The 27,340-nt window shown below is 54.6% G+C and overlaps 2 protein-coding genes across 8 annotated transcripts in view; one reads left to right on the top strand and one right to left on the bottom strand.

Annotated features, from left to right (window-relative positions):
• STPG1 (sperm tail PG-rich repeat containing 1) overlaps positions 1 to 5,807 on the top strand; it is a 51,428-nt gene extending 45,621 nt beyond the window's left edge. For all 6 annotated transcript variants that reach the window (XM_055332938.1, XM_055332939.1, XM_055332937.1 and 3 more), the window contains 2 exons: positions 964 to 1,154; positions 3,350 to 5,807. In XM_055332938.1, the coding sequence (XP_055188913.1) occupies positions 964 to 1,154; positions 3,350 to 3,426 (268 nt within the window). In that variant the 3' untranslated portion in view covers positions 3,427 to 5,807. The remainder of the gene's footprint in view (positions 1 to 963; positions 1,155 to 3,349) is intronic.
• Positions 5,808 to 8,336: 2,529 nt separating this feature from the next.
• The window catches only part of GRHL3 (grainyhead like transcription factor 3), a 33,711-nt gene continuing 14,707 nt past the window's right edge, over positions 8,337 to 27,340 (bottom strand). For both annotated transcript variants that reach the window (XM_055332127.1, XM_055332126.1), the window contains exons 4-16: positions 25,622 to 25,961; positions 25,294 to 25,367; positions 24,676 to 24,829; positions 24,391 to 24,502; positions 22,847 to 22,941; positions 20,621 to 20,779; positions 19,814 to 19,892; positions 19,558 to 19,691; positions 17,958 to 17,992; positions 16,703 to 16,791; positions 15,749 to 15,834; positions 13,233 to 13,297; positions 8,337 to 9,221 (exon numbers count right to left, since the gene is read on the bottom strand). In XM_055332127.1, the coding sequence (XP_055188102.1) occupies positions 9,107 to 9,221; positions 13,233 to 13,297; positions 15,749 to 15,834; positions 16,703 to 16,791; positions 17,958 to 17,992; positions 19,558 to 19,691; positions 19,814 to 19,892; positions 20,621 to 20,779; positions 22,847 to 22,941; positions 24,391 to 24,502; positions 24,676 to 24,829; positions 25,294 to 25,367; positions 25,622 to 25,961 (1,537 nt within the window). In that variant the 3' untranslated portion in view covers positions 8,337 to 9,106. The remainder of the gene's footprint in view (positions 9,222 to 13,232; positions 13,298 to 15,748; positions 15,835 to 16,702; positions 16,792 to 17,957; positions 17,993 to 19,557; positions 19,692 to 19,813; positions 19,893 to 20,620; positions 20,780 to 22,846; positions 22,942 to 24,390; positions 24,503 to 24,675; positions 24,830 to 25,293; positions 25,368 to 25,621; positions 25,962 to 27,340) is intronic.

The raw sequence follows: 27,340 nt of genomic DNA, 5'->3' as shown, positions 1-27,340 counted from the left end.
CAGGATCATGACCTGAGCCAAAGGCAGATGCTTAAGTGACTGAGCCACCCAGGAGCCCCCACCAGTGGACCTCTTTATCCATGGCCTGGTGGATGGTCACAGCTGGAAGGGACCCTAGACAATATCGTGTCCAATCTCCTCATTTTGCAGATGGGGAGACTGAGGCCCAGAGTGAATTAGCAATGGAGCTATAGCTCCACTACGGGTTCCATTTATCTTTCATTTATCCTCTCAATCCGGGATGTAAAAGACTCCCTTTCCTGATGGGCAGAGATAAGCCTAAAAAGGAACAATTGCAACAGAAGTGATAGGGGAGAGGGCTCTTGATTTCCAACCAAAATCTTTCCCCTCCCACATCCTGCCTTGCCAGGAAGATATGTAGTGGGATTCTGAAATGTCAATGCTGGCATGGTCTTTGGAGATCTTTGGAGATCCATTGGTCTTGGGATGACAAATCTCTGGAATTTGGGGTGCCTCGTCCCATTTCCTGGCTATGGCAGACGTCACAAGCGGATCACCCATATGGCTCTTCCCATAGAGCCCACGTGAGGCCGGAGTCCTTTACATGGAGCTCCAGCCAGGCCCTACCCCGTGATCAGAGCTGGCACACGTCTGCCGTTTCTGATCAGCTCAGCACCATCCTCCACAGCAGCGCGTACCGTGCCCTCACTGTGCAGGGCCCTGCCCTGACCACTGCTTTAGGGGCATCGTCTCACTGAACCCTGACAGCGAGCCTGTGAGGTAAGTACTTTTAAAAGCAACTTTGTGCAGAAGAGAAAAGTGAGGTCCAGGGCCCCCCGGCTCACTAGCAGTGAAGCCAGGGCTCTGCCCACGTCTCCTGGTGCCCTGTCCCATCCTTGGGCAGACAGCTCGGGGCAGGGCAGGTCTTGGCTTGGTCTAAAAACAACCATCTCCCCCATGGACTGCTGTAGTGCTAACTTCACATTTTGTCTTTCTCTGAAGGAAAAACCCCATCCTGACCTTCTCTGCGCAGCCTCTGCCCCTGCCCCCGAAGCCGCCGCTCCCAGGCCCTGGTCAGTACGAGATCGTGGACTACGAGGGGCCGCCCAGGCACTTCATCTCCAGTGCGTCCTTCGTGTCCAACACCGGCCGGTGGACAGCAGCCCCGTCCCAGGCAGGCCTGCCGGGCCCAGGTCAGAGGATTGTTTTTAAATGATCGTAAAAACCAAATTTGGAATTGTTTGTCATTCCTGGGCCATCAAATGTCACTGATTTATGGGCTGTTTGCCAAACAGGGTACAGAGGTTAGAGTCCATCTGGAAGACATTTAAGCTTGCACTTTCAGGGTATGAAAGGGTTTTTTTTGTTTTTTTGTTTTTTGGGTTTTTTTTAAGGTGGGAGGGCCCTTAGAGTTAATCCAGGCCAGGGATTCGTGGCTAATAATCGTGGCTGTCCAAGCTCCAGAGGGAGGCTGTGGCCCTGAAATTGCCTGCAGACTTGGAGCACGAAGATACTAATTTTGGGAGAAATAGGCCATAGCTTTTGTCAGATTGTCCAACAATTCCACATTCTTAGAAATGTTTAAATCACTGGCCTGATCTGGCCAAATCACTTCACAGCTGGGGAGGGCCTGGAGAACAAGATGTGCACTGAGTGGCAGTGGGAGCAGCAGAGCAAAGCACCAGGCCGTTTCCCTTCCGTGCCCTGTTGTCATGAAACACGCCAGGGCCGGTTCACTAGAGCAGCCCCTGTGAGCCTTCTAGTTCCACAGCCTTTTTTTTTGAAAATTTATTTATTATTTATGATAGTCACACACAGAGAGAGAGAGAGAGACAGAGAGAGAGAGAGAGAGAGAGAGAGAGAGGCAGAGACACAGGCAGAGGGAGAAGCAGGCTCCATGCGCCGGGAGCCCGACGTGGGATTTGATCCCGGGTCTCCAGGATCGCGCCCTGGGCCAAAGGCAGGTGCCAAACCACTGTGCCACCCAGGGATCCCTTCCACAGCCTTTTTACAGATGGCTAAGGCCATCTGTAAAGGCCATCCCCCAAGGTGGGACCCTGTCACCTTTAGGACCTCCCCGAAAGCTGATAGCACGAGGACCTACTGCAGTGGGTCCTCTCTGTGTTCCCCAACCTCTCTGTAGGTCTCTCAGAGCCCCTTAGCTATTTGCCACCCCCTGTGACATTGGCCCGAGCTGGTGGCACTGGGGACTGACAGGTGTGCTTGCGGGCAGGCCGTGGAGGAGGAGGAGGAAGGCTGAGCCGAGCTGGCTGCCCGGTCTGTTTAATTCCATCTTTCAGGGAGCACTATGATGCTCCCACCGTGGAAAGACAAAGGTGACTTAGCTTGGTGCCTACCCCCCGAGGTGTCCGTCTGGCAGGAGATACCTTCCACTCCAAACATACAGGTGAATAAAATGTAAGGTGGACAGGCCAGAGAAAGTCATTGTGACAGCTTCGGCCTTGGAAATGTATAAATGGTCATTAGGTCAAGAGGGCTGCAGAGGCCTGGGGTCGCCTGGTCAGGCTTGGTTGGGCAAATGTGCTAAGGTTCCATTTAAGTGGTGGGCTCCAGGAGGCCGGGCGACCAGTGAGCATCCTTGCCTGACCCTGTTGGGCCCAGGCCCCAAGGAGCTTTTCCTGAGTGTCCTCTCCATGCTGCACACAGGGGCAGGCCACTTCTTGCTGCCGTGCTCACCTGCACCAAGGTGGGCTTCCCTAAGGGGTGGCCTGAGGGTAAGCCACATGCAAACATCTGCCTTCTTGGCTTCCAGTGAGTACACATCCGCCTGGACTGCCAAGAGCTCCCATCAGCCTGGACCTTCATTAACCAAGTCAGTATCAGCCTGAGTGTTTCCACTCACCCCTATATGGTCCTGGCAGCTGGTGTCCTAGAGAATGTGCCTGCAGTCATCATGGCTTTCACTTTTCTGGAAATTTGCCACCACCACCACCCTCTGGCTTTTTTTAAGTAGGCTCCATGCCCAATGTGGGGCTTGAACTCATCACCCGGAGATCAAGAGCTCAAGGCTCTATCAACTGAGCCAACCAGGCACCCCTTCTGGAAATTTCTGAACTCAATGAAAACACAACCCACCAAACTGACACCTTGCTTCATTAAAAGTATTGCTTTACTCAGTATTTTTTTCAAATCTGATAGGAAGCTCTTTTGTAAATTTTCTTCTGTTAAAGAAGTTACAGGGAGTTAAGGAAGGTTGGAAACCAGAGACCTGCCTTGGCCAGGCCAGTCCCTCTCTGCCTCCCTACTTGTAAGATATAGGGGCTGGGACAGGGGTGCCCCTGGCATTCCCAGCTCTGATCTAGAATGCCAGGGGCTTGAGCAACTGACCTTTTCACTCTTAATACTGTCTCTGTCTCTGTCTCCACAGCCACCTACAGGCCAGAATTCCCCGGAAAGCAGTCCTTTCTCTACAATGAGGACAAAAAATGGATCCCAGTGTTGTAGGGACCTCACACAAGCTCAAGGAGAGCCCTGGCCACCATCCGCCCTACCCAGGCTTCCCAGGACGTTCATTCAGAGATGCCCATTTCGTACGTGACAGATGGCTCCCCCGGGCTGCTCTGCCCCCTGCCCCTGCCCCCAGCTGGTGTAGAGCTGGGCTCCTGCATTTGTCCTTGTCTTGAGCTGCCTCCTAGAGACTGGATCTCCATTTCTACTGCTTCCAGCAGTTTCCTGAGCAGAACTGAGAAGCCAACAGAGCCTCCCTTGGTTACCTCACCACGCACCTGTCCCTGCTGGCTTCCACAGGCCTCCCCACAGATGTGAGGAGCTTCTGAAGCTCAGACTCCACGGAGAAGTTGGCCAATGGCAGATCCCCCATCTAGAAGCCTGATACTGAGCCATGGGGTCCAGAAAGCACCTGCAGGATGGACCACATGGGCCTGCAGCCCAAGCATGTTCTGGTCCTTCGGCCTTGACTTCCAGACTTCCCCTGGAGTTCAGGAGCTGGGAAGGCCCAGAAGTGCCTGTGACAGACACGAAGGGGCCGCCTGGGCCCTGGCTCCCAGCTAAGCCTTCATATCTCACATTCGGGAAGAGCATGGCAGGCAGTTACCGTGGTCACGTGTGTTCATTTCCCACCTTCGAGAGAGGCCACCACGTCCGTTCTGTGGCTCGGTATTCCACAGCACAGGTGGGCAGGAGCCTGCTGGAGCCCGGGCCCTGGATCAGTGATTCTGAGGGGCAGGGAGGCCACGCACTGCTTGGCACTTGCAGGTTCTTTCTTTCACGGGGACGCCCCTGTCCCCAGGCCTGGCCTCTGTCTCCTCCCAGACCTCCTGCTCCGGTGTGACACAGTCTTTAGTGGATCTTTTCTGGCCTGCCAAATCAGTTTCCTCCTGGCAAGAGGAAGAGATTCACAAAGAACCAGGGGGGAGAAGGGCCTTCCCATCAGAAGGGCCGCTGGCTGGCCTTCCCTTTGGGGACGGGTGGGTGAGGAAGAGGGAGAGAGAAGAATAGAATATCATATCCAATTAAACAATTCTTGCAAAAAAAAAAAACAAAAACAAAAACAATTCTTGCATTGTGAAAAAGCTGGCCTTTTAGTGACCCTCAGATCCCTGGGAGTACCTGCTGCTGGGGGTGAGTGGGAGGCAGCCCAGAGCACCTGGTGAGAGCGATGCAAGGCTGAACCTTGAGGCAGGACACTGTGTGCTCCCATCCTGTTAGGTCAGCAGCTTCTCTTCGAAGGAAAAGAGTCAGATTCAAATTCCAGGCCCCAAGGGCAACTCTTCCAGGAGCTGGGTAGGGAGGTCAGGCAGGGGTGGGGTGTGGGAGCTGCAGCTGCTCGGCTAACGGGCATCCAACAAGCTGCAGCCAGCTGTCGCCAGATCTGCAGAGTTTGAGCAGAATCCTGGAAGTCCTTAAAATGTGCAATCTATTGGTTTGAGATGTTGACAACCATCTTGCAACTTGAAATCTTTCATTGGGGCTAATGGAAACTTGTGCAGGCCATCCATTGTCCAGTTGGGTACATTCTGGAAGACCCTTTCTAGGTTGGCACTTGAAGCTGTACCTTTCTTTGACCCCAGACTCTTGACAATGGGGCCAGACCCCAACGCCTTGGTTTCTCTGTCCCTCTGGCCCTGGGGGACCTTTAGGGGACCATTGGGCTAGAAGCTGCCATCCCTGGAGTGTCTGTGGGCAGAGGCTGAGAAATGTATCGGAAAACAAGACAGGCCTCTCCTCCCCTCGGGTAGCTGGGCTGAGCACCAGCAGGTAAAGATCATCTCTCTCTAGAGGAGCCCCCCCTCAGCTGCAGTCAAGAAAGAGGGGGGGCTCTGGGACAAGAATGGCAGGGTTGCCCGTGGCCAGTCTGAATCCACGTTCTGTCAAAGACATGACTAGAGCTGAGGCCCTGAGCTCAGAGGGTCTATCTTGACCACGTCTAGCCTCTCTTGAGGTGTCATGAGCTGCTTACAGCTCTGTCTAACCCCAGCCGTATATAGGGATCACCTTGGGGGCTGTTATAGAGATAGCCTGCCCAGGCCCCAAACCTCAGAGTCCTGATTTAATTGACGTGAGGTAGGGTCTGGGCATTAGTTCTCAGCTATAAGGTGTCTAGTTAGGGTTAGGGCACCCTGATAGTTTAATAAAGTATTTGTCAAATTCTAATGTGCATGCAAATCACTTAGATTTCTGGTTATAGAAGGTAGATCCTATAGGTCTGGGGTGAGGCCTGAGGATCTGCATTTAATTTTCTTTTCTTAAAAAATTGAGATATAATTGACATATAACAGTGTATTAGTTTTAGGTGTAAGCATTTCTAACAAGCTCCCAGGCGATCCCGATGCTGCTGGTCCACGGACCACACTTAGGGTAGCGAGGGTCTATTAAATACAGTTAACTGCTCAACTCTGGCCTTCCGTTTGTTCGCTCATCTGCTGTTTGCCTATATGCCCTCCTCCCTCACCTCTCCCTCCATCTTTCCCTCCCGTCCTCCCTCCTCCTGATTCCCTCACTCATCCCTCACACCTGCTTTCCTCCTTCATCCCTCCCTCCCCCACTGGCTATTTGTCTTCTAGGGGAGAGCCACCAGGCAGGGGATGCCCTTGCCACCCGCTGACAGCCACCTTTCCAAAGTGATTCCTATTTGGAAAGGACTTACCTTCACTCCTCTCCCCTTTGACTCTTGGGAGCAAAAGATGGTCCTAGCATGGCAGCTGTCAGGCTGAGGGGGTACCCTTGCCCCTTGACTTCCCTGAGGGCAGAGCTCTCCTTGAGGCCCAGATGGCCTTTGTAGGCATTGACAGCCCTGGTCCCCTCACATGGTGCTTTGCTGAGCAGAGCTGAGCCCTGGTGCCCTTACTGCAGCTGCTGAATGTGCGGCGGGTGTGGAGCTGCCCGGCTCCCTTCCCGAACTCCGCAGCAGGATTTGCGTGGATACCGATTCCTTGTGTGCAGCAACCCAGCCAGACACAAAGAGGTGACACAGGCTTCAAGGCCTGTGTAATTATGGCCTCTCTAGAGCAGTGGTTCTCGACCTTGACCGCACACTGTAATCACGGGAGGTGGGGGTGGTGCTTTAAAAAGTTCTGAGGTCTGTCTGGGTCCACCTCCAGAAATTCTGACTTAAATGCTCTAGGGTGGGGGCGCCTGGCTGGCTCAGGGGGCAGAGCATGTGATGCTTGGTCTCAGGGTCATGAGTTCGAGCCCCACATCGGGTGTAGAGCTTAAAAATAAATAAAAATTTAAAAAATAAATAAATGCTCCAGGGGTGGGGTCTGGGCAGTAGGGAAAGGGGTAAAAGCTGCTCAGGTGATTCCAAGGTGCAAACCAGGGTGGAGAAGCACCACCTGCCTGCTTCCCAGCTGCTTCTGGGAGGGGAGCTGGCGGGAAGCTCAAGAAGGAAGGAAATGAACAGAAGCTGAGCGCCTCTGGCGTGCCTGGCGTGTGCTGACACTCTGCACACACTGCCATTCCACCCTCACACATCACCCTGCTCTGGCATCCTGGGCGATGTCACAGTGAGGCTGGAACGGACGCAGCCGCCCTGGATGCCTGTAGGGTCCCTGGGGCCCTGCCACACAAGCCCTCTTGGCGTCTGAGGCCGAAGGAGACGTCAGCACTACTGATCCTGGCTTCAAATTTTAGTATTTTGTTCATCGTGGACTTTTTTTTTTTGGCCTTTATTTAAAACACACACACACACACACACACACACACTGCATTAATTTCTCTTGATTACTAAGCTCTTTGATGCCTCCTAATGTTTGTGCCTGAGGCTAGGGCTTCAGTGGCCTGACCCTAGCCCTGGCCCTGACTCCAGGCCATTGGCGGGAATTGGGACCATTGGCTCTTGACTGTGAGAGCTGAGAGGCCTTTGGAGGCATCTGTGGTTTCCAGACGTTTTAAAAATTTTGTTCCGACAAAAGTTTATGGGAAACCCTAATGGGTAAAAGGGGAAAAGCAGATCTGCCTAATGACTGAAGGTAGGAAGGTCTCCCAGGGGCTGCAGCTGTCCCCTTCCCCAGGTCCAGGCAGCCTTTGACACCCACCCATCAGCTCTGGCGCTCGAAGGATGGTCGGTACAGAGACCTGTGAGGATCCATGCCCCTCATTCACAGCTGAAGAAACACATCTAGAGGTGGTGGTGTGCTAGGAGGGGGGCAAAGGAAGGAAGGGAAGGAGGGAAAGGATGGAAGGAAGGAAGGACAGACAGATGGACGGAAGGAAGGAAGGAAGGAAGGAAGGAAGGAAGGAAGGAAGGAAGGAAAAGGACAGACAGATGGCTGGAAGGAAGGAAGGGTGGGCAGATGCTCTGATCTGTCATTTGCTCCCTAGAAGAAATAAAGGCCCGGGTCTGTAGCAGCCGTCAATTTCTGGGGTGTAACTACTCCCCCTTGATGTCACTGAATGCCGAGCTGGAAAGAGATGAGAGCACCCACTTCTGGGAGCTGCTGAGTCAGCGGCAGGGTAACTGACTTGGCCCAGCACGTGGGGGCAGAGTTGGCCCAAGAACCCAGGTCACGTGGCTCCCAGCCTTGGGCTCTACCTACTGGCCCCAGCTGTGAGGTCCTTGGCAAGGCCATCCTGGACCTTTTCCAGGACTTCTCTGTCTCTCTAGTCAATGATCCTAAGGTCATAACATTCGCCCGTGGGACAGTGCAAGACCGAGATCTTAGCGTCAGGATTCCACTGCCTTCCATGGGGCACCGCTGCTTCTCGGGTGCCCAGTACACACCACCAGCCTTCGGGTCCAGGGTTAACCACCTACAGGACAGAAGGAAGCAGGCCTCGTCTGCTTTTACCCTCTCTTCTGGGAAGACTTTCACAAAAGGAACAAGTGTAGTATTTGAAGTAATACATAGGTAGAATTTTATTACTAAATACCATGTGAGTATACAAAATGCATAATTGAATAACAGCTAAAAAAAAAAAAACAGTCCAAGCATGTGAAATACACGTTTTTTTGAAATGATAAAAATGTATCCATGAAAAATATAAAATGTTGCATGTATATACAATATATACTTATATATATATAACATAAATGGAAATTGTAAATAAGAAATGTGTACATCAGCAAACAGGCACAGGCACGGAAGTTGTTTTATACAGCAGCCACTTTGTTCCAATCAATGAGCATTATTATTTACACCTTGTATTGACAAAATCCACGAGAGAGTGTTTCCACTATGGTGACATTTAAAAATTGTTTGCACTGAAAATCAAAGTTAATTGAGCAACAATATAAGGAATCCTCAGTCTGAAGTTGATAGAAGAATCAAGAATGGAAGCTGAACAAGATTCAAGGCATCTTTGGGAAACAGGGTGAAGAGCCAACCGGGAGATGTGCAGAAAGAATGGGGTCTTCCGAGAAGGAGACAGGCCATGGGGACGTGAACCAACATGACACTCTCACTAGCTGGGCAGGCACCGGCAGGAAATCCAGTGTAGATTCAAGCATGAGTTGGGGTTCAGATCGGGACACTTCCCAGGTCCCTCCCTGACCGTAGCATCTGTGGGTTTGCAATATGAGGGCCTCCTCCCTCAGGGAGGACATTCAAGTAACAGCACTGAGGCATGAGGAGACGTTGTGTGTGGTATGGCATGGGGCCACTTCCCAGAGGGCTCCTTGCCTGGAGCTGGCCCCAGGGGGTCCGAGGGCATGGATGCCCGGGCCTCACAGCTCCTTAAGGATGATCTGGATCTTGCCGTCAAGCTCCCCCATGTCCAGCAGGAAGGCAACATGGTTGCTGTAGTGCTGAATGATATTGTTGTCCATGTTGACCAAGATCCTGGAAGAGAAGAGGAGATATGTCTAGAATGTGGCCAGGCCTCTGGGTGACAAGGATGATAGTACTGGTTCCTACCTATCGGGTGCGCACAACATGGCAGGCACCTCTCGGACTTTCTCCTGATAGTCCTAACAGCAGAGGTGGGTATTCACTGTCCCACTTACGGTGAAGGGAGTGGCCCCCAAGGGGCCGAGCCACTCCTCCAACCACGGCCTCTCTACTGCAGCAGACTGACTCGGAGGGATGCAGTACTCCTCGGCCCCTAGGCCAGATGGGACTCGGACACAACGTGAGAGTTCAAGTGCAAGAGGCACGGTGGGTGGACCAGTGTGACCTGGGTTCAGTAGGAGGCTGCGATGTGTCACTCAGGTGTGCCTGCCTGAGCCAGAGGCAGGTGCCACCTGAGTCTCTGCTCTCGTGCACCCCCACGAAGTGGAAACCTCACGGATAGCACAAGTCGCATGAGGGGCTCGGCTCTCTCCCCCCTACACCCTTCAGGCTAGGACCTGGGCCAACCTGAGAGGGACAGGGCCTCCATGCTGCAGCCCTCCGCAGAGTGTCCTAGTCACTGTGAGGGCCTCCCTGGCCCGACCACACCAGCTGTCCCTTTGTAATGGAGTTGGTGGTCCTCATCCATCCACCCTACTAGCGTTTACTGAGGCCTCTCCGTGTGCAGGGTCTTGCTCCACACAGAGATCCTAGAGGATGCCCTACATGCCTTCCATGAGTCTGTAATCTAGTAGGGCCTGGGAAAAGAAATCTTTAGAACCCCATTACTCCAGTTGGTAGATGGAAAAGCTGAGCTTCAGAGAAGCAGAGTCATTTGCCTGAGGTCACACAGTTTATAGATGGCAGAGCTGGGACTTGAGTCTAGACTTTTGTCTCTTTCCACTGTACCATTTTTTAGAAAGAAAAACAAAAACTCCCTATAAATATGAGTTAGGAAGTGGCCTATATGAGAAAGGCAAAAGCCAGGTCTGGGGGAGAGTTTGGATGGGGGCGAGATTGTTTCAAGTAGGGCAGGAATGGGGGCTGCAGATCTCAGACTACCGCTCCCAGCAGGCAGCCATCTGCTTTCCAGGGGGACCCCTGGGGAGGCAGTAGGCTTGTCCCTGCCATCCCCGGGGTCCGGAGGACGAAGACCTTGCAGAAGCAGGGAGCCTAAGCCTACGGCCTATGTCCAGCCATCTGTACAGCAGCTTCCAGATGCTGCTGCTTTGTGGAAGGAGGTCTGGGCTCAGGCTCCCAGGCTGGGGTGCTGACAGCCAGGGTCTAATTACAGGCTCCCACTTCCTCAGGTCCCATCAGCGGTTCCTTCATCTCACAGAGGGATCTTTGTCTGGGGGCTGCAGGCTGGGAACAGATCCGAGGAGATCAGGGCTGGGCCAGAGGGGTGAGTGCTCTGTCAGTGGCCAGGTTTCTATTTGTTTCCGACAGTAGTAGTTACGGGGCGCCTCTAGGTGCCAGGCAGTGTGTGCCTTACATGCATGAACTTGACGGCTGCCTCCCCCCACTCCCCAGCAGGGCTTCCAGTGGGCCGGGGTGCACACTTCCACACAAGGTATCCCAGACAAGCCCATAGACCCCTTCCCCCCCAGAGTTCAGTGACAACTGGGCCAGAGAAGCAGGGCTGGTGGGGAACCAGTGCCCCAGAATGTGGGCCTCTTGTCACTTGCCAGCTTCTAGCTGTCTTCTGTCCTGGTTTGCCCCAAACCCTTGGCCAGCTGCCAGCAAAACAGTGTATTTGTTCATCTTTCAAGCACTCAATGGTGCTTGTAAAGCTGATTCTATCTACCTTTGTCCAGAGGACTTTCAGGAGGGTTCTGTGAAAATAAACTAGGCCATGATTAGAATTCTCTGTTCCTCAGCAGAGGAGTCGGACACGGAGGGACATGGCAAATGAGCCTCGCCTCTCCTCTCCCAAAAGGTATTTTTGCGGACTCTTCTCATTTAAGTATCTCAGATTGATTCTAGGCCCGAGGTCTTCATGGTCCAGGCTGTGTATGAGCTATAGGGTGCCTCCGAAGGGCTACTGAGTGATGGCCTGGGCCATGGGGCTAGGCAAATAAAAGGCCTTTATTTGCACATTGCTTAGCGGTTAGAGGAAGAAGCAGGAGGCAAGATAAAATAGTGGGTGTATGCACAGGCTTTAGGCAGGCTGGGATTCCTTCTGCTAGTTACTAGTTGTGACCCTGGGACCAACTCTGAATGCCTGTTTCCTCATCTACAGAAATACAGATAATCATACCAAACTCAAAGGTCAATGAGGTGATGCCTGGGAGTCATTTATTTAGTCCAGCACCTGGTACATAGTGAGTGCTCCACACATGGGAGCTATTAAAATTAGGATTTAAAGAGCCGTAGGGGCTTAAGGGAAAGCTCTGCAACTTTGCCAGTGGGGCTGGGGCATCCTTGTATGCACTCCCCCCCAAATTTCAATCTCTCTCTCTCTCTCTCTCTCTCTCTCTCTCTCTCACACACACACACACACACACACACACACACACACACACACACAATCTCCCAGCCCCTCAGCCCAACCTGTGGTGGGATCTGTCAGGGAGGCTGGCCACAGACTGGGCTGCAGCCAGGGGGGCATGGGCACTAGTCCACAGGGGAACTGGGGCTGGGCCTGTCTGGGCAAAGCAGAGCCTGCCCTCTGCCATGAGGTGGATTCTGCTCCAGAGAGCTTGTGAGCCCCAGTTTGAAACCGAAACTTGGAAGAAAAAAAACACACACACAAAAACCTAGACACTCATACAATCAAAACCAAACGGGTCCTTTCCCAGGGTCTACAGGACTGTACAGCTTCCCCCTCCCCCGGCCCTTCTGTGGGAGACTGGGTGGGAACCAAAGAGGAGGGAGCGTGGGAGGCCAGCCCCTGGGCCTGACTGAATGGGGCCTCAGCCTGGGTGCAAAACCTACCTGGCGTTGCAGAGCCTTCTAAAGAAAGGAAAGCCCACAGACAGTAGCCACGAGGTGATGTCTGAGTACCTTCCAGGGCCCACGAGTAAGTGTGCTGGAGTTACATTGTCCAGAGCAGCAGGACAGGCTCTGAGCTGCGGTGGGGGGCTAGGAGGCCGGGGGGCTGGGAGTGGGGCCTTCAGGCAGGGAATAGTGCTGACAATTCCTTACACTGGGCAGGGACTTCTGTGAATGCCCAGCTCATTGTCTCTGAGCTGGGGGGGACCGAGTTTGGGGGCAGTCACCATGTGGCCTCCTGTCCCCCCCCTGCCCAGGCTCTCCTGGGCAGGTAGCAAAGGGTGCTGTGGTATTGAGCACTAATCCCCAGCAGCCCACAGTAGGTGCCACACTGCCCAGCCCTCTGGAAGATAAAGCTTCAGCCCCTCCTGCCTCATGCAGATCCACCGGTGAAGGCCTATGCAGCATCTTAGCTGGGTTCCCTCAAAACCACACCCAGTCACCGCACCCTTTCCAGACTCATTGCCAGCCACTCCCTCCTTGGGCCCTGACTCGGCCAGTAGCTGCAGCATTGCTGGGCCCTTCTGCCTCCCTGCCTTTACTCTGCTGCTCCTGCCCCTGAATATTGCTTAGCCCCTCTGAGCCTCAGTTTCCCTCTCTGTGAAGTGTGAGTAATGGTGTCTACCTCATGGTGTGGCTGTGAGAGTTAAGTGGGAGACGTGTAGCCCAACATCTGACACATGGTGGACGGATGAGTGAATGGTAGTCACAATCACCATCATTATCATCAAATGACTTGTCCATCCAGTGGCCCGGGGCTTGGACCTGGGCCTTCTGATCTTTGGGCCTGCACTGGCCTTCCACTTGCCATCTCTAAAGACCCTTCCATCTGTCTTCTACTCCTTTTCTTCCCAGTTGGCAGGTGGCCTTGCCAATTCCACAGCCCTCGCCCTCTCCACAAAGCCAAGGACAGATGCTGCTCGGCACCATGGGGGGCAGAGCAAGCCCGCTGGGAGCTCCCTGAGCCAAGATTTTAGAGGGAATGGGCAAGGAGGGGGGGTGGGAGGAAGAGCTGTACTGAGCACTTACCCCCGCTTACATTTCTTGTAGACTTTGTAAATGTTCTCTTCAGGGAACCCATACTTCTCAGAGATCTGGAAGAGAACAGTAGGGGATTTGTTGTCTGCTGCCCAAACTGGACCTATTCCAGCCTCTTATACTGTAATCTTTTTATTTCCTGATTATAAAAGTAACATATGTCCATACTGTGGAAAAATACAAAGAAAAAAAATACAATTGTCCATAATCCTGTTTCCAAGAGGTAAACATCTGGGTGCCCTCTTTCCCATCTTTTGGCCATGGGTGCAGATTTTTTATATTCCCCATAGATAGCTTTATATAACTTTTTTTTTTTTTACTTCACGTTGCATGTTATAAGCCTTCCTGCATCACGACAAACTCTTGACGGACAGCACGTTTAGTGGGTGTAAAATATCCCAAAGAGCATCCACCAGGTCCTCCAACCCCTGCCTCAAGTCAGACCCCACATCGTTCCAGTGCTGAGGGTCCCCCACTCACCAGCAGCCAACTCTGGGAAAACCAGAGGCAGAGATGGGCATCGCCCCTACCCGTAGGGCTGCTGGAAGTGACTAAACTGGCCCATAAAAAGCATTCGGGGTAGTTCCCGGCCTGCAGACCTCCACAGAGAGTCAGTGCTATTCTCTTAGAAGGGGGGCACTGGATGCTCCTGCCCTGCGGTGAGGGGGATCACCCAGATATTGTCCCCTTTGAGGCAAGAATTACTAACCCCATCGGGTGGTTGAGGGTGCCCAGCTCCACGAATATAAACCGTGCACCCAGGGCCCAGCCAGATCCCGGGTTTCCTGCCCCGTCACATCCCAAAACACTGGTGTTCGTTCTGCAGACAAGGAACCCCCACTTGGAGGTCCATGAGTGGCCTGCCTGAGCTCACACAGCCAGAGCCAGCTCACTTCTCCCCAGGCAGCCAGAAGTTTCCTCTAGGGCAGACAGACTCAGTCTTGCCCCAGTTCCACCACCAGGAGTGCAGACTCTGAGCAAGTCACTTGACTTCGCTGAGCCTCAGCGTCCCCATTTGTAAAATGGGAGCAAGCATAAGATGTCCATGCAGCGTGGTTCAGCCCAGGAGCTGAGAAGATGAAGCGAAGGCCCAGCCTGTGTCTGTGCCCTGGTGAGAGGCTCAGTCAGAGGGTGCCGTCTGGCGTGACTGGCCGCCTAGAAGCAGCAGCAAGCCTTAGACCGAAGGCTTCAGGCTGAGGCGGTCCTCTCAGGCCTTTTAGGAAGAGGATCAGGCTCAGCTGCTTGGTTATTCTCTGTCCTGACAGAGATCCCTCCAAGGCAGGAAAGTCCTTATTCTACTTGGATGGCGACATGGCTGGAAGCTACCAGGAGGAAGATCTCAATTCAACCTAAAGAAGGACTTAGGAACTTTCTAAACATAAGTTGTACGAAGACAGCATGGGCTGCCCCGTGTGGTGGTGAGCTCTCCATCCCTGGAAGTAGGCAAGTCAAGAGCGGGTACCCCTTTGGAAGAGCTGCTGGGGAGAGAGCTCAAATACCAGATGGGGACCCTTTTAGGTCTATCCAACCCAAGGATTCCGAGTCTATGTTCGAGGGACATTAATGGCTGGTGTCAATCAATCAGAGCAGATGATCCATGAAGGGACCAGAAGGGTACAGCAGAGCGGAGAGAGCTTGGGCTGGACTGCAGCTCTGTTACTTTAGCCGCTGTGGCAGGTTGCCTGATGGCGAGAAGGCTGTTCTCTCATGGAAATGAACAGATAATAATCGTAGCCACTTTTCGGGGTTGTTCAGAGACTACGGAGAGCTAGCAATGCAGCGCGCCTGACAAAATGCCTGGCCTGTAGTGGGCCTTTACTGGTAGCTGGCGTTACTACGGGGTTCATTTTCTCTTCCCCAGCCCACCATCTTGGAACCTTCTGGCTGTCCCGCTGGTTCAACCTTTAAGCCCCCCTGGCCCTGGCGGAGGCTTGTGTTTGCTCAGTTTCTAGCTGAGCCACAAAGCTGCTGTGGGTTTCATTCAGAGTCGTTTCACCCACTCTCTGGCAGTTTGGGGGGTTGGGGGAGGTCTCCTTGCCCGAACACCACTTTGTGCCACCGCCACCAGTGCCCCCCAGCCAACCATGAGCTGGAGGAATGAGCCCCCCCCCCGCCCCGGAAAAGAAAAAAAGAGTGTCTCTGGGGCCTGGCCTTTTTGGGTTTCATTCCCATTAAAACAGAAACAGGTTTGCAAAGCCAACAAAAAGCTCTGGCCTGTCAGACAGCAGCCATCAGATTAAGGAGGATTTACGGTGTGTGTGACTCCCAGGGTGGAGCCAGGGCTCTGGCTGGGAGATAACATCACGGAGGCACGCCCCCACCAGCCAGGCCTGGGGGTGCCCCCCCAATGGGGTGGGACAGGTGGGCCATCGGAAAGCCAGGGTTCCGGCCTATTCCTCCTCAGTACCTTCCTGCGGGAAGTCAAAACTGTGTGGTGAGGAGTAGGGGACAGGAGTGCAGAGCAGGGTCTGGCCGGGGTGGGGGGCGTGGGCCACAGAGCCTCTTACCGCATTCCTCAGCCCCTTGAGGTCCGGGGTCTTCAACATGAGGGCATCAAACACCTCCTCGGTCTCCCTTCGCACGTACAACAGAACTGAGAGGCAGAGGGGTGGCTTTTAGCGGCAAGGGGAAGACAAAGGAGCCCAGGAACACCCAGGGGGTGGGGGAGGCTTCAAAAATATTATGTTTAACAGAAGATCAATTTCTGCAGAAAGGGCAAATCCTTGCTGAGGGTCTGTGCCCAGATGGGAAATACCACTCAGCTCTGCGGGTCCCACTCGGGCCTGCTCGGACTGTGCCCATTCGGGCAGGATGGAATCCCTGCTCTATCGCCTGCCAGCTAGGCGACCTTGAAAGTAGTTTTCCATCACTGAGCCTCACTTTATCCAAATGGGAAATGGAGGTGGCCCCACCCTCTGTTTCAGAGTTGTGGGGGAACTAGGAACAGGATGTCTTAAACACCAAGTGTGGTATAAGGCTCAGGTCAAGGTTGCTGGAAGCTTTTGATCTTAGCTGTTGGTTGGTTTCTTCTTGATAATCAGCTGCAGCCCCCAGAGGTTTGGGCATGTCCCCCTCTCCCAGGAAGTCACAGATTTAGGCTGTTAAAGCCAGAAAGCCAGGAATGGAAACCCAACTCTGTTCCCACCTGTTGTAGAGAATGGGGGTGGGGTGGGGGCTTGCCCAAAATAACGAACCCGTTGCCTCTGCCAGAGGAGGCATAAGCCCACTGGCTCCATGGACATCTCTCCAAGCACCCTGGGTGCCCTGTGGACCCCCACCCCACCCTCCAGCCTTGGCCCCACTCCCACTCTGAGGAGCAGCCCCTTGTGCCCTCTGTTGGGACGGGTGCTGCCCTGGCTGCATGGGCCAGGATGGGTGTTTGAGGCTTTGGGGCAGGCCTCACGGGGAGCTGGGGGTTACGCGGTGGGCTCAGGGAGCGGATGAACTAGGAGTGAGGGTACCTCTCTGAAGATCATCTTCCTTGGCCTTTTTGGAGGGCAGAGGCTCAAACTCTTCAGCGAAGGGTGAGCAGGTGCGCTTCAGAGGCAGCCTGGGGGTGGTGGGCGACAGGGAGAGGCTCATAAGGAACCCGGGGGGATCCCAGAGTCCAAAGGGGCCCCAGAGGTGCAGAAGGTCCCATGAGGGCAGGCCCAAAGCAGCGGGATGGCAGGGGAAGCAGCAGGTTCTGGAGTTGGGACTGCCTGGGTTCAAACCCCACTCGCTAGCCAGGCGACTTGGGGTGAGTCTCTTAGTCCCTCAGTGTCCCCATCTATCAGACGGGGTGGCAGTAAGGTAATGATGACAATACTTCATAAAGCTGGTGAGGCTGCAGGAGATCACGCAAGCTGCTTTTAGAGCTGCATGTGGCGCACAGTAGGGCCTTGGTGAATGCAGACTGTTGTTTCACCATCAACACGATTCTTTTTAGAAAGAATCCACTTGGATGTGAGGTGGGGAGAGGGGGCAGGGATGTGGGGTTCAGAGTAGGGCAGACTCAGGTTCCGGCCTGCCGACGCTACATAAGCCCTGTGTGAGCTTGGTCAAGTCATTTCACGTCTCTGAGCCTCTGGTCCTGGTCCCTCAGGTAGAGCAATAACCCCTGCTTGCCTGACCCCACTGGGGGCTGTGGTGAGGGGATAAGGGACCCCATTTGGTGTGAAAGCACTTCAGGAAAAGTATCCCTGGTTTACCGGGGAAGACACTGAGATCAACAACAAACGAGCTTTCTTAAGTGCTTTTCCTTTCATCACTGCCTCAGGCCACGCTCCCCCTGGGATATGCTCCCCTCACACAGATCTCTAGGCTGAGGGAGAGAAGGACTTGAGGAGCCGAGAGGCACCAGGCCCCTCGCCCGGCCCCTGGAGTCTGGGAGGCAGTCCCGAGGGGCTGTGTGCTGACCCCCTGTCCAGCCCTGCAGCACACCGTCCCCAGACGTCCTCCAAATCTGCACTACCATCTCCAAGGCTGCTTCTTTCTCTTTTTACAAGCATGTGTCCCGCCAGAGATTCGCCAACTTTTCACATAAAACCAACCCATAAAATTGCAGGCAGTTTCAGTGGGAAAGGAGCGGGAATCTAGCTGGGGGGTTAGGGGCAGAGTCTCATGGCTGCTTCCCCGGGACCCAGTTGCCCAGTTCCTGGCTTGGGGGGCAGCACAAGCTGTAGGGGGCCGGGCGGGGGTGGAGGGTGAGGGGCCCTTAGCTGCTTCTCTCTGTACCTGCTGGAGCTGCTCTGACCCGCCGAGGGCACAGCCTGCAATAAAAAGGAAAGACATTGTCCATTATGTGCAGGAAGATGAGGGGGGCCCCCCCACTGTGGAGGCTCTCTGGGGGGAGGGGGCACAATCTTTACGGCAGGGAGAAGCAGCTACAGGGCCTTTCCAGCCCATTCTGCTCACATTAAGTCCTCTTAAGTGAGCTGAAAGATTGAGCCAAAAGGCAGCATCCAGCCCAGGTAGAAGGAGTCAGGGCCTCAGGGAACACAGATGGGGCTGAGGAAATGCGGCAAACTCCAGGAGCCCCAGCTCGCCCAGAAGGGCCAGGACCGCACACCGTCCTGCAGCCCCGAGCTGGGGAGTGGGAGCCCATGCACCCGGGGAGAAGCGGGGGAGGGGACAGGGCCCTCTCTGGCACCCTCCTGTGCACCCGGCACTCTGCACCCGGTGCAGTCATCACCAGTCTCATGAGCGGAGGCCACCAGGTCTGCCTGAGAGCCCCCCTCCCTCCACGCCAGCACACCGTGGCAGGGAGGCCAAGGCAGGATTCAGACCCCATCCCCCAACCAGGCTCCCAGGGGCAAACCCTCGTGTGCCTCCCTCTTCTTCCCCACAGAGCGGCTGTCAGACTGGGCACAGGGCCCTTAATCCCAAGAGGGCAGTCATCTCTGGCAGGGAGAGACACCGGGGTAGGCAGCCACCTGACCATGGGGCCACAGCAGCGCTTCAGGGAGGATGGCCAACACAGGCCACCTCAGCACTGGCTGCTCTGTCCGTTCCATAATCTCTTACTGTTTGAAGTCTCTGCACTGGGCACATCCTGGACAGCAGGAGCTATTTCTGCAAACATTCCTACCTACACGGGGGCCGGGGGAGGACCTCATCGGAAGGAAAGTCTACTAAATTGTTTAATGTGGAAGCAAATGACCACACAAGCTCTGGAACCCTGATTCCCCCACTGACTTATTGTGAGGCCTTATCTGGAACGTGGAGGGCCAGCAGAGTCCACCTCAAAGGATGGCTCCCAGCCTGAGAGGTGGTGTAGCTATGGTTGACGAGCTCGGTTGGCTTCTGAAGTCAAGGTGCCTGGGTCCAAACCCCAGCTCTGCCGCCTACTGGGTGGTTTGGTCTCTGTGCTTCAATGTCCCCCCTCAGAAATCCAGGGGAATGAGAGTTTCCGCCTCGTGGGGAGGTAGGGAGGGTGAGAGCAGGTGGTACACAGGAAGCATCGAGAACAGTGCCTGGCGCAAAGTGGGCGCTCACAATTGCTGCTGGGACCACCACGGCCCACCAGCTTTGATTCAGCCGCCATCTAACTTGGGGCTTGGACATCAGAAACCTCCATGTGCGCTCCAGGCATGAATATTTCTTCACGACCACCTTCTCTTCACAGTAGAAAAGGTCACTAACGTTGTCTGAACATGTGTACGTTTTTTAATCCCATGGGATTCGATAAGAGCATTTTCATGTTGATGTAAAAAAACGTCGGGCCCTATACACGCTCTGTCGGCCTGTAGCAGCTGAGCGGCAGGTGCTCCGGGCCAGCCCACGTGGAGCAGCCCCCACCCGGGGCCCGAGACCCTCCTCGGCCCAAGGCCCTCACCGCTCCAGGACGCTGCAGGCCGGAGAAGTGCACATGGGGGATGAACAGCACCGGTGGCGTCTCCAGGTCAGCCTCAGGCCGCAGGTACGTGGTCTCATTGCCCCGGAAGCCCGACAGCAGGCAGCCCTTGATGCCTGATGGGAGGAGGAAGGCACTGCGTCTGGGGCCCTCTGTTCATGCCCCTAACCTCCGCCCTGTCATCTCCTTCTGCCCTGTTGTCCCAGGCCAGCCCAGCCCCTGGCCCGTCTCCACTGACCACTGCTGCTGGAGTCTGGGCATTTGACCTTCCTCCGGAACTGCTTCCGCTCATCATCCCGCATTTTCCTTTCAGCTCCCTGTGGGGAAGAGGGGGAAAGGGGTCACCACGGGTCTTGGCAGGGGCTGGCTGCCTTATGTCTTATATATGGGCCAGCCTTCCGGGGCTGCCAGCCTTCTAGAGCTGCTTCCCCACCAGCCTGAGACCAGGAAACAGGGAGTAGCAGCGCCCAGCCTGCCCAGGCCCTGTCTGAGGTCAGATGGGCCATGAGAGAGAGACAGACGTGGAGAGAGGGGCACAGGCAGAGACACAGGGAAGAGGGACGAGAAGAAGAAGAGAAACATGAGGCAGACACACAAAGACGGTGGAGAGAGATTCAGAGAGATCTAGAAGTAGATCTTCCGAAGGTGGCAGAGAGGAGAGGGCAGTGCCGAGATGGAGGAGGATACGCCTGGAGGCCCAGACGCACAATGACCAGCTCACGGGAGCAAGATGCTTGGAGAGCGAGAGAGCGAGAGCGAGAGAGCGAGAGAGAGAGAGAGAGAGAGAGAGAGAGAGGGAGAGAGAGAGAGAAAGAGAGAGTGCGCGAGCAAGAGCAAAAGAGAGAGCAAGAGAGGGAGAGCGAGAGAGTGAGAGCGTGAGAGAGAGAAAGAGAGCGAGAGAGGGGAGAGGGAGAGGGAGAGGGAGAGAGAGCTACGGACAGGCACTGCATGGTGGGGAGGCCCCACAGGTGGGGAGGGCGGGGGGGGGGCCGCCCTGCTCCCTCCTGGGGCCCAGCGGAGGGTCTGTCCCCCCCTCCCCAGCTACCTTGTCACAGAAGATCTTGATCTGACAGACGGCCCGGTGCACCAGGTGCTCAGCGCCCGAGCCGCAGTCATAGGTGTCGATCTGCAGGTTCAGGGGGACGCCCTTCACCCCCTTCTGCGAGGAGAAGTCTGTGCTGAGGCAGTTAACACCAATAAACACCTGGGGACGGCAGCGGAGCTGGATGAACAGCAGGCCCGGGGGTGCCCTGCGGCCCTGCGACCCTCCCGCCGCCCAGCGGGCTGCGCTCCCGCTCCCGGAGCTGCGCCCCAAGGCACCCGGCCCCACCTATATCGCCACCACGCAGGCTGGAGCCGAGGTTGCCGAGGGCAGCCCAAAGGCTCAAGGCCCCGGCAGGGAGATGGGGGTCCTTCCGCGGCTTTAATGCAAGTCCGGAGCCTCCTTTGTCTGCCACTCAGAGTGAGGAGGTGGAGAGCCACAGCCCGGAAGACCGCCTTCCTGCTGGCTGCGAGCCACAAGGGTGAGACCCTGGCCCTCGGCACCCTCGACCCCCAGCTCCAGCCATCACTGGACCTGTCACCCCCATTTTACAGCCAAGGAAACGGGCGCTAAGCAGGTGTGACCCGCTGAGGTTTCCACAGGGAGGCAGGCAGGGTGGCAGTGCAGAGTGGGCCCGGACATGGGGGCGCCCCCGACTCGGGCTGGGAAGCCACGTGGCTTTAGACCAGCGCTTTAGCCTCACGGAGCCTCTGTTTCCTGATCTGCAAAACGGGGATGATGAAACCTACCCCATGTGGCTGTGAGGGTGCGTGGAGCACCTAGTGGGCTTGGCACGCAGTGACCTGCTGTGGGGATGGGACAGCTGGAGTCTCACCCTGAAGCCCCGGCCCAGCTGATGGCAGTCTGGGCGGAGTCTCAGCTGGGATTCCCTGGCAAGCTCACCTGGTGAGAGTCTACCTGACTGACTCCTCCACGAGGTGCCAGGGCCAGACCCCACTCCCGACTGGCCACCGTTCTTTGGGACATTTCCCTTGGAAATGACCCTGACCTGCACAGGTAGGGGTGGGGTGCGGTGCCTGAGCAGACCCCCTTCCTTCCTCGGCTGTGGGGGCCAGGCCCCCAGGCGCATGCCAGACATACCTCCCCCTCAGCCAACTCAGCCCTAATGCAGCTCCCACCCTGCTCACACCTGAGAAAGACCCACGCCTCGGGGGCTTAAGGGGCTGTGAGAAAATCCCAACCGAAACCCACCTCTCCCTTCCTACGAAACTCTCCCCGCCTCCCTGCACTGGGGGCCCCAGCTCCTCCTCCAGCCCCTGGCATCTGTTTGAATAATAATAATCCCTCACTTTTGTGCCTCCCTTTGTGTTTTCAGAGCCCCTTCAGCTCTATTTTCTCCAGGCAGCCTAGATGGCTCCGGCTCCATGAGGCAAGCCGGGAGACAGAGTCTAGCTCCCCAGTTTGTCCAGGCCAGAAATGCCTTTGCCAGGAGCTGGGCCCAATCCTGGTCTGAAAGGGTAGGCCTGGCCCAAGGAGGCAAAGGACAGGCCCAAGGTCACCCAGCCCGGGGCTCTCAGACTAGTGCCCCTTCCACAACACCAGCTCTCCAAACAGAAAACCAAGGCATGGAGAGGTCCAGAAGCACATGGCAAGTTGGCCTTAGGCACTAAGTGGCTGGTATGAAAACAAGTCACCAGAGGCTCCACTTTCAGGCCTCTTGGAAGGGTCTGGCACTGTGCCCATGTCTGAGACATACATGAGCCCATGGAATCTTTACCACAACCCCAGGAGACAGACTATTGTTTCCTTCTTTTGGATGCAGGAAGTGATGACTGGGATTTCAGCCTCCTCTACCAGACTCCAAATACTCCTCCTGCAACACTGACTGGCCTGCAAGCCAGGAAACCTGGTGTCATCGGTGGCTGGCTGTATGACCTTGCGTGAGGCTTGGTTTTCCCATCCGGTGAATGGGTGGATCTGATTAATAACAATAGCCACCACTGCTATGCCAGGCTGTGCTCTACCTTTTACTTAACTCACACGATCCTCACGTGAACCTCTCAGTCGGTGCTATAAATTGCACCCCAATTTTACAGCCAAGGCACTGGTCCAAGGTCACAGCGCTGGACATAGGCCTAGCCTTTCTGGAAGCCTGTGCTTCTCCCCTACTCCTTATCCTGCCTCCTCCATGGGTGCTCTTATCAGGGGAGCTGCCACAATCCCAGATCCGCACCGGGGGAAATCCAAGGGACCCAGCTACGCACTGACCTTGGCCTCCTCGTTGACATTCCACACAAAGGACAGCGCGTTATAGGCCACCTCCTCAATGTGCTGCACAGTGTTGAAGTTTTCTTTGCAGTCAGCTGGGAAGCACAGGAGACCAGACGGAGAGTCAGGAGGAGAGGGATTTGGGGACACGCTGGGGAGGAGGCATTCAGGAACCGGGCCTGGTTCTCCGCAGGGATTCGGGCCCTCTCCCACAAGAACCATGCTTCAATCTGGGAGGGGGAACTGATTGTTATGCCCTGGGTTACAGATGGGAAAACTGAGATCCAGCCTGGGAAACAGATTTGCCCAAACCCCACAGAGAATCCCTAACTTTGACAAGTAGGCCAGGGCCCTCATCAGTTTCGGGTGAAGGTTAGAGTCTTCATCGGGATTGTGACTGAGGAGATCTCCCAGTAATAGAAGGAGTAAGAGCAGTGGTGGTGGTGGTAACGGTAGTAGCAAGGGCAGTGATGCCAGGACTGAGCTATCAGACGGCTACCGAGCAAATAGCACAGCTGCCACCATTTACTGAACTTCATGATGGTGAGCCCCCAGTTAATCCTCACAAAGACCCTATGACTGACTGTTCAGCTTACAAAATGAAAAAAAAAATGAAGCTCAGAGAGGTCTGGTCACTTGGCCAGGGGTCACACAGCTTTAAAAAAAAAAAAAAGGTACAGCATGGACTGGAGCTCAGCTTTGGCCTCTGAACACAGGCTCCTACCCACTTGCTATGTGGCCTCTCAGACAAGTCATCGGATCGCCCTGATTCAGAGCATGCTGTCCAGTATGTGTGACTCTGAGACCGAAGAAACAGCCCTGTAAGCAGGCAAGGCAGCTGGCCTCATTCCATTTGACAGCCGAAGAAATTGAGGCTCAGAAAGCAGCAGCGACACAGGTCACACTGTCAGAAAAAGAGTGATGGAGCCAGAACCTGGAGGCCCAAGAATGGGCTGTGACTCCTACACATCCCAGGGCCTGGGACAGGGATAAGATGGCACCCGTGTCCCTTCCCTGTGTCCCCTACCTGCTGACAGAGCCCTGGGTTCCAGCTCCCAAAGCAGAACTGCTGTCCTTCAAACCTGCTAAATCACTGGGGCCACTCTGTTGTCTTTTGCATTTGTGTCTCAATTGGCTAAGCTCCCCATGGAGACAAGCAGGCCAGCATCCCAGGGGTCTTTTTATCGGATGCTGCTGGGGTCTCTAGAGCACTGTTTACCCCAAAGCAACATAGAAAAGAGGCCACTGCTTCCAGCCAACAGATGCAAATCCCTGCAAAGCCCACACTGTATGGCCTGGAGACAGGGGCCAGGCGGGTGGCTGGGGTCAGAACTAAATCCTGCAGAGATCACAGAGGACTGGGACAAAAAGACCTGATTGGGGCGTGTGTGAGTGTGTGTGTGTGTGTGTGTGTGTGTGTGTGTGTGAGAGAGAGAGAGAGAGAGAGAGAGACAGAGACAGAGACAGACAGAGAGAGACAAGGAAGAGACAGGGAGACAGGGAGACACATGGGAGACTGGGCTGGGGCCTGGTGGGGCTCTTACCCACATCGATGACACGCTGCTTGGCGGTGGGTTGCCGGGAATGCCAGTGCTTCCAAAAGCGCAGCTGCTCCGCTGGGACTTTCTCATTGTCGAACACAACCATCACCACACTCTGCAAGCACAGCAGCCACCATGACCCCGGCCTCAGCAGAGGCCCAGGCAGTCCCCGTCGCTTCCCAGAGCCCTTGTCCAGGGCCTCTGCCCCCCTACTCCCTAGGGTCTCCATCAGGCAGGGCCAGCCCCACCACTATACCCCCATCCCCGGCTGTTCCAGGTACAACATACCTTGACCTTGTTGGAGGACAAGGCAAGGCCTTTGCCGCCTGCAGGGGTCCGCAGAGTGATGGGATAGAACTGGCCCTTGTTGAGATAGGCCATAGGCGACTCCCCAGACTTGATGTGGATGGCTTTGGGGGAGCCCAGGGTGTACTCAAAGTCACTGCAGGGAGGAGAAGGGGAGGACAGTGAGGCTGTGCTCCGAGGCAGGGGAGTCCCAGAGGGCAGCGGGGCAGGAAGCCTGAGGCTGTGCTGGCAGTCACTCTGTGACTCCAGGAAATCATTCTACCTCCCTGGACCTCCATTTCCACATTTTTGGAGTTTCTATTTGATGGTTTCCTTGAGCCATCCTGCTGAATGACAAATCATGGAAACCAGAGAGACCCCTGAGGGGTGACAAAGCCATAGGGGAGAAGGGCCACAGAACCTCAGCTTTTTAACAGGCTCTGAGCTCCCTGTCACAGCCCAAGAAAAAAAAATGTAGAAATTAGTCTCTCTCCTTTCACATGACTTCACTCCTGTCTTTTCATTTGTTGATGATGCCTGCTCTGTGGGGACACTGTGAGGCTCTGTCTGTAGCCTCCGTCTACCATCTAAGTGGCCAAGGTTCCAGAAGGGCTGAATTACCTCTTGGGGCTGGGATAGTCCTCTGGACACGGGGGCTCTGGGGACGTTTTCAGGATGTCTGGGAAGAGCAGTGACTGCAGAGAAACACAATTCAGAGAATAAATGGCCACATTCAGCCTGCTAGGGCCTCATCCCATGGCTGTCACATACAGTGGTGTAGGTTATGCAGTACACAACTAAGGCAACAGTACATGGCAGACCTGCCTCTGCTCTAGGACTTTTCATCCCATGGATTCCAAACCTCTGACCTCCTCACTGTCTTCTCTCCTTCTGTACATGCATGCACATATCCAGGGAAGCTGTGAGGGGTATGGGTGCAGGCCCTCACCTCCTGTGGGTCATCTTTGAAGGTGCTGTCAGGCTGCCAGCGCTGTGTGGGTGGCACCCCATGAATGCTCTCAAACAAGGAGTTGAGGGAGCTGTTATCATACATATCACTGGTGGGTAGCAGGTAGCTGTCCACAGAGCCAGCTTCCAGCTTGCTGGGGCCAAGGGGAGCTGCCTTGCCCGGAGTGGGCATGGTCCCCTCCAAACTCATCAGGTTATTCTTCTTGAGACCCTCTGGGTACTCTGGGGTTCCAGACACATTCTCTGTCAGGAATTTCATAAGATGCGTGGGGCTTTCAAGGGGAGCGAGGTCCATCTCATAGTCCATGCCATGGTAGTACCTGGGGAGAGAGGAGGGCTGAGTGAGTGCACCTCTTCTCTCTGAGGGGCAAGGGGGTCCTTGGTGGGATTGGAGGGTGACCATCACGCTGACACACTGACCTCCTTTAATCCAATGTAAATGTTAGATCTTCCCAACATGCATGAAGCAAGACACGTTACTATTAACAGGCCAATTTGTCTCGGGGATGGGCAGGGAGAGGGTGTCAAGAATGGAATAAGGTATAGGCTCAAGGTTGAGGGGAAAAACAAATGCTTTGTCTTTTATAGTACTTGGTAATTTCAAAAACTAAAAGTTTATTTATTTCTTATCCAGAGTCAAAGGTCCCCATCCTAAAACAACTGTACTGAGTCGTCCACAGTGTGTGTGTGTGTGTGTGTGTGTGTGTGTGTGTGTCTGGGGGTGGTTAATGGTTATTATAGTGAACACAGTACATTAATATATGTTGAGAAAAAGGACTAGAAGGATACACTCCAACTGTTAAGGTGGAGCAGGCAGGGAAGTAGCTACAGGAAAGTTTTACTTTCTACTTTCTACATTTCTATAGAGTTTGAGTATTATATAACAAACAGGTATTACTTTTGTAATCAGAAAAGCTTAACATTTTAAAAAATTAGTTTTCAGAAGAGTCCCACGCATAGCCCTACTGTTTCTAGCATGGAGGGGCCCTAGGCCCGCCGCAAGAGCCAGAATGCCTGCCTTAGCAGTCTGGATTTTCTGGAAGGCAGAGATAAGCCCAGGAGGTTTCCCAGGAGAGGCCCTACAGGGTTAGCAGGTGGGGAGGGGCAGGGAGGGAAGAGCAGAGAAAGGGCAGGGTCCCTCTAGTGTGTATCTGGCCCTGAGCATGGCCTGTGGTGCCTGCTAGGAGGAGGGGAACATTAGTGCCTCAAGGCACCAATGCCCGGCAGAGGCCCAGAGAGCCAGAGGAAGAAGTATGGGAAGCCAGGTGTCTGTCCCCTCCCCCAGGCCAGGTCTCCCTCCCCTTGAGGCTGCAGGGAGGAGTGTTTTGGAGTCTGGACAGAAAAGCTGCCTTTGGGGTTTTTCCTGGACCATGGCTTTGAAGTTTGTTTTCAGTAAATTCTAACCCACATGGCCTGCAGGCCTCATTGGTGTGCTGTGTGCGCACCCATTCAAGTGTAGCAGGGTCTCATTGTGACTTGGTGGGCCCTAGTCTCTTGCCTTCATAGGCTCCTTCCTCCATAAAAAAATAGTTTAAAACACCTTTTACAATTGCATTGGTGTAAAGATAGATGTAATCCATGTTGGATCATATTCATTGTTTTCTTATGACTTTAAGATAAATTCTAACACTTTCACGGGCCCCTAAGAGTCATGGGCCCTGGGCACTGAGCCTTTTATGCCCAATGGTCAGAGCCCAGA

Source organism: Nyctereutes procyonoides, unplaced genomic scaffold, assembly GCF_905146905.1.
Source record: "Nyctereutes procyonoides isolate TBG_1078 unplaced genomic scaffold, NYPRO_anot_genome, whole genome shotgun sequence".
NCBI lineage: Eukaryota > Metazoa > Chordata > Mammalia > Carnivora > Canidae > Nyctereutes > Nyctereutes procyonoides.
This window is presented reverse-complemented; position numbering and strand designations above follow the sequence as displayed.